General features: G+C 39.9%; 1 protein-coding gene across 1 annotated transcript; it reads right to left on the bottom strand.

Annotated features, from left to right (window-relative positions):
- Positions 1 to 297: 297 nt before the first annotated feature.
- On the bottom strand, positions 298 to 3,470 carry LOC147368521 (olfactory receptor 7E178-like). The gene is made up of 2 exons (XM_086409159.1): positions 3,443 to 3,470; positions 298 to 1,247 (listed from the first exon to the last, which is right to left on the bottom strand). Exons 1-2 carry the CDS (start codon positions 3,468 to 3,470, stop codon positions 298 to 300), a joined length of 978 nt encoding a protein of 325 aa, XP_086265285.1.
- Between the last annotated feature and the right edge of the window lie 882 nt (positions 3,471 to 4,352).

Raw genomic sequence — 4,352 nt, forward strand, 5'->3', positions numbered from 1 at the left:
GTACTCATTCTTCAAGGATGTTTGTGCCACCAAAGATAAATCATAGAATCTCCATAGATATAAAGAAATTCAGGTAAGAAGTGATTATGACACACAAAGGATCCTCGATCTCCCACTGTCATGTTAAACCAGAAACAGAAACAATATTCAGGTGGAAAGCAAAGAAAAATATGAAGGTCATAAGAGTTGCAAAACTGATGACATAATAAAAGTAGAATTTTAAATCTCCAGGGTTTTTTTTTTTTTTTTTTTTTTTTGCTACATTTTCTAGCCTACACTCAAATGGATGGCCAGGTCCTAAGCTGAGATTGTTCTGCTGAGGAACCTCCACATGGCCTTTTTGATGTCTTTGTTTCTCAGGCTATAGATGAAGGGGTTTAGCATGGGGGTGACCACAGTGTAAACCACTGAGGCTGCTACATCCTTCCTTGGAGAAAGGGAGATGGCTGAGCTGAGATATACCCCCAGGGCTGTTCCATAAAACAAGCATACCACTACCAGGTGAGAGCCACAGGTGGAAAAGGCTTTATACATCCCACTTGATGAGGGGACTCTCAGAATGGAGACAAGAATTTTATAGTAAGAGAAAAAGATTCCTGAGGTAGGGAGAAAACCAGAGATGGCAACGATAATATAGCTGACTATATTATTCATGAAAGTATCAGAACAGCCAAGGTTGAGCAGCTGAGAAGGGTCACAGAAGAAACTAGAAATTTCTATATCCTTGAAGCAGGTAAGTTGTAACACAATCACATTATGCATCTGGGAATCCAAAAGGCTAACAAAAAAAGACACCAAAATGAAGATGCAACAGGTGCGTGGGTTCATGATGATTGTATAATGCAGTGGGTGACAGATGGCCACAAACCTGTCATAAGCCATCACAGACAGAAGCATACTATCCATACACCCAAAAAGGATAAAAATAGACATCTGTGTCAGGCAGCCCCCATAGGAGATGACTCTGCTGTGAGTTTGGATGTCCACAATCATCTTGGGAACAGTGGTAGAGATGAAACTGATGTCAGCCAAAGACAGGTTGGAGAGGAAGAAGTACATGGGGGTGTGGAGGTGGAGGTCAGAGGTGACGGCTAATATGATGAGCAGGTTCCCCAGCACGGTGACCAGGTACATGGACAGAAACAGGACACAGAGCAAAGGCTGCAGTTCTGCATCATCTGAGAGGCCCAGGAGGAAGAATTCTGAGACACTTGTTAGATTTCCATTTCTATGTAGCTTGGACACCTCTGGAAAAAGAAAAGAGGTCTGGAAACAAAGGACATAAGTAAATGGGCATTGAGCGCTGTGCCCATACTTTGGATTCAAACAATTCATTTTAAGATTATACATCCCAGTATCTTCAGCAATATTTCTCAGTGTGACAAATTCTACCTGCTTAGAAATGTTTTCTCCTTAGTTTCTATGTTATTCATCTCTGCCTATACACCCTTACTTTATAAAACTTCATGGAAAAATGAAAGGGAACAAGAATATTAGAGTTAAAGCATCCATGGTCTCAGTTAAATATAGCCAACTTCTTTAGATATAATGTAGAAGGAGAAATTCTCTTCCCCTCTAATAAAATATAAAATTTGATCTAAAGAAATTAAGACATGCATATTTATACAAATCTTAATTCAGTCAAAAACAATTCTAGATATTTTCCTCATTTTCAATATTGACAAATCTATGAAATGCAGAACTAGGTCCTCCTGATTCTTAATTTAAAATGAATGTTAAAATGAGAACACATTTTATATGATATTCAGAGTTTTATCATTCTTTGTTTTCTACCTTCCCTTCTTCATGAAATAAGTCATTACTCAAACATCAGAGGGGTCTTTTAAAGCTTTTAGTATATTCTTCATATCTTTGACTTTAGTGGAATTCAAATTTTGATCAGTATGGCTTAATTAAATGCAGGATCATGATGCATTGATGACTACAAAGGTGGTATTACTGTACAGAACAATGTTAATGATTAAATGGTAATAAAATTTAAGAAACTCTCTTGAAATTTTGATTCATGATGATGTATGGCAAAAACCATCCCAACATTGTAATCATGCTCCAATTAAAATAAATTATTTTTTTAACAGACATAATATTCTCCAGATCATTCCATGTTGTCACAAATGGCAGGATTTCCTTGTTTTTATGGCTGAGTAATATCCCATTATTTATATAAACACACAACATTTTTTACCTATTCAACAGTCAATAAACACATTTTCACTATTTAAAATAAATGACGATGACAAGGGAATGTAAATATCTATTAGAAGTTCTGATTTGAGTTCTTGGGCACCTAACCTGAAGTGGGTTGCTAGATCCTATGGTAGTTCTATTTCAATTAGATGCAGCTTTTAATTTTTTTAAGGAACCTCCATTCTGTTTTCTGTAATGGCTGTATCATTATTCATTCCCACTAACCAAGTACAAGTGTTCCCATAACAGTGAGCAGGGATCTAGGAGTCTCTGCCAGGACTGACAGGGAAGTTAGTGACATGATGGTTTGGGGTGGCAGAGGCATTGCCCACATACCTAGCATCTGGAATCAGTCTGTCCAAAATGACTGACTTCAAACATGATTTTATCATTCTTTAATTCATGATCTGGTTGCTGTTGTTTAGTCCCTAAGTTGTGTCTGACTCTTTGTGACACCAAGGACTGTAGCCCGCCAGGCTCCTCTGTCCATGGGATTTCCCAGGCACGAACACTGGGGTGGGTTGCCATTTCCTTCTGCAGGGGATCTTTATGACCCAGGGATCAAACTTAAGTCTCCTGTATTGGCAGGCAGATCCTTCACCACTTGAGCCACCAGGGAAGCCCCAAGAACTGGCACATGTTATATAAAATGTTTCACTTCTTTCCTCTTATTAAAATAATAGTAATGTTATGTACATATCATTGGGGAGAAATTATGCACATATAATCAAGAAGGAAATACAAAATGTATACGTCAGAGCCCGACACTTAGGCCTTCAATACCAGGACAGGATGGTATGGCTCATGTCATCCTCATCATGCTTGTCCTCATCCTCATCACTGATCCCATGATGAACTGAAGAGGTAGAGGGGAGGGGGACAGAGGATAAGATGGTTGGATGGCATCATCGACTCAATGGACATGAGTTTGAGCAAACTCCAGGAGATGGTGAAGGACAGGGAAGCCTGGTGCTGCAGTCCATGGGGTTGGAAAGAGTCAGACATGACTGAGTGACTGAACCACAACTGAACAAGGGGAAAGTTTACAGAGGTGCACTTGCTTCTCTATTGGGAGGGATGCCAGCCAGAGCCAGTGAGGGTGAAAGCAGAACTCTGAACGAAAGTTCTCACAGCTCAACCAAAACAAAGAATGTGAACTTCAAAGCACTCTATTCCAAACCCATGTGGATTGCTCCCAACACCTCTTCACCATTCCTGTATCCCTAGCACTTACTAGGTTGGCTGTATCTCTGCTGGAGCATGACCAAGGACCACAGACTCACTGCCTCTCTCCTGCCTGGTGTGTGATGAAGTCTCAGGGTCCCTCCTCAGGATGGGCAGGAAAACAGACTCAGCCTGGACATTCTGATGTAGGTTCCTACAAAGGATGGAGACATAGGTGTGGATTCACAATATTAGAACAGCCAAAATAATGAGCTTGGAGGCATTGGCCAATTATTTACAATGGCATGACCTTAGAGCTCAACACCCAAAGCTCATCATTAGCCACTTGGTCCATGTTGTCCTCATCTCTGGGGACTTGTTAATATTAAAAGAACAGGAAAAGGAGAAGAGTGAATGTCCTGGGAAGGGTCTGGGTCCCTTTTCATCTCAGGAGGAAATATCACATACTCTTGCTTCTTACTTCCAAGCTGCAGGATCTTAATGTAACATCAGACCTTTTTTTCTCAATTTACCACTCAATGTGTGTTTTTGATATGTTGAAATTCATTGTATCAATCTTGAAATCTTTGCAGCATGAGGTCTAGACCAACGATGTGATACACTATCCATTTTCAGAGTTTTCCATTTTTCACAGGACCGGAAAAGGACATTTCTCATCCAACTGCAAAGAAGGGCAATACCAAAGATTGTCCAAACCACTGCACATTTTGTGCTCACTTACACACACTAGTAAGGTAATGCTCAAAATCCTTCAAGCTAAACTTCAACACTATGTGAACCAAGAACTTCCAGATGGACAAGCTGGATTTAGAAAAGGCAGAGGAAACAGAGATCAAGTAGTCATAGAAAAAGCAAGGGAATTCCAGAAAACTATCTACTTCTTCTTCATTGAGTATGCTAGAGTCATTGACTGTGTGGATCACAACAAACTGTGGAAAATTCTTAGAGAGATAGGAATA

This window comes from Bos grunniens, chromosome 7 (genome assembly GCF_055505025.1).
Source record: "Bos grunniens cultivar Pamir isolate PY7600 chromosome 7, Bosgru_T2T1.0, whole genome shotgun sequence".
In the NCBI taxonomy this organism is placed as follows: Eukaryota; Metazoa; Chordata; class Mammalia; order Artiodactyla; family Bovidae; genus Bos; species Bos grunniens.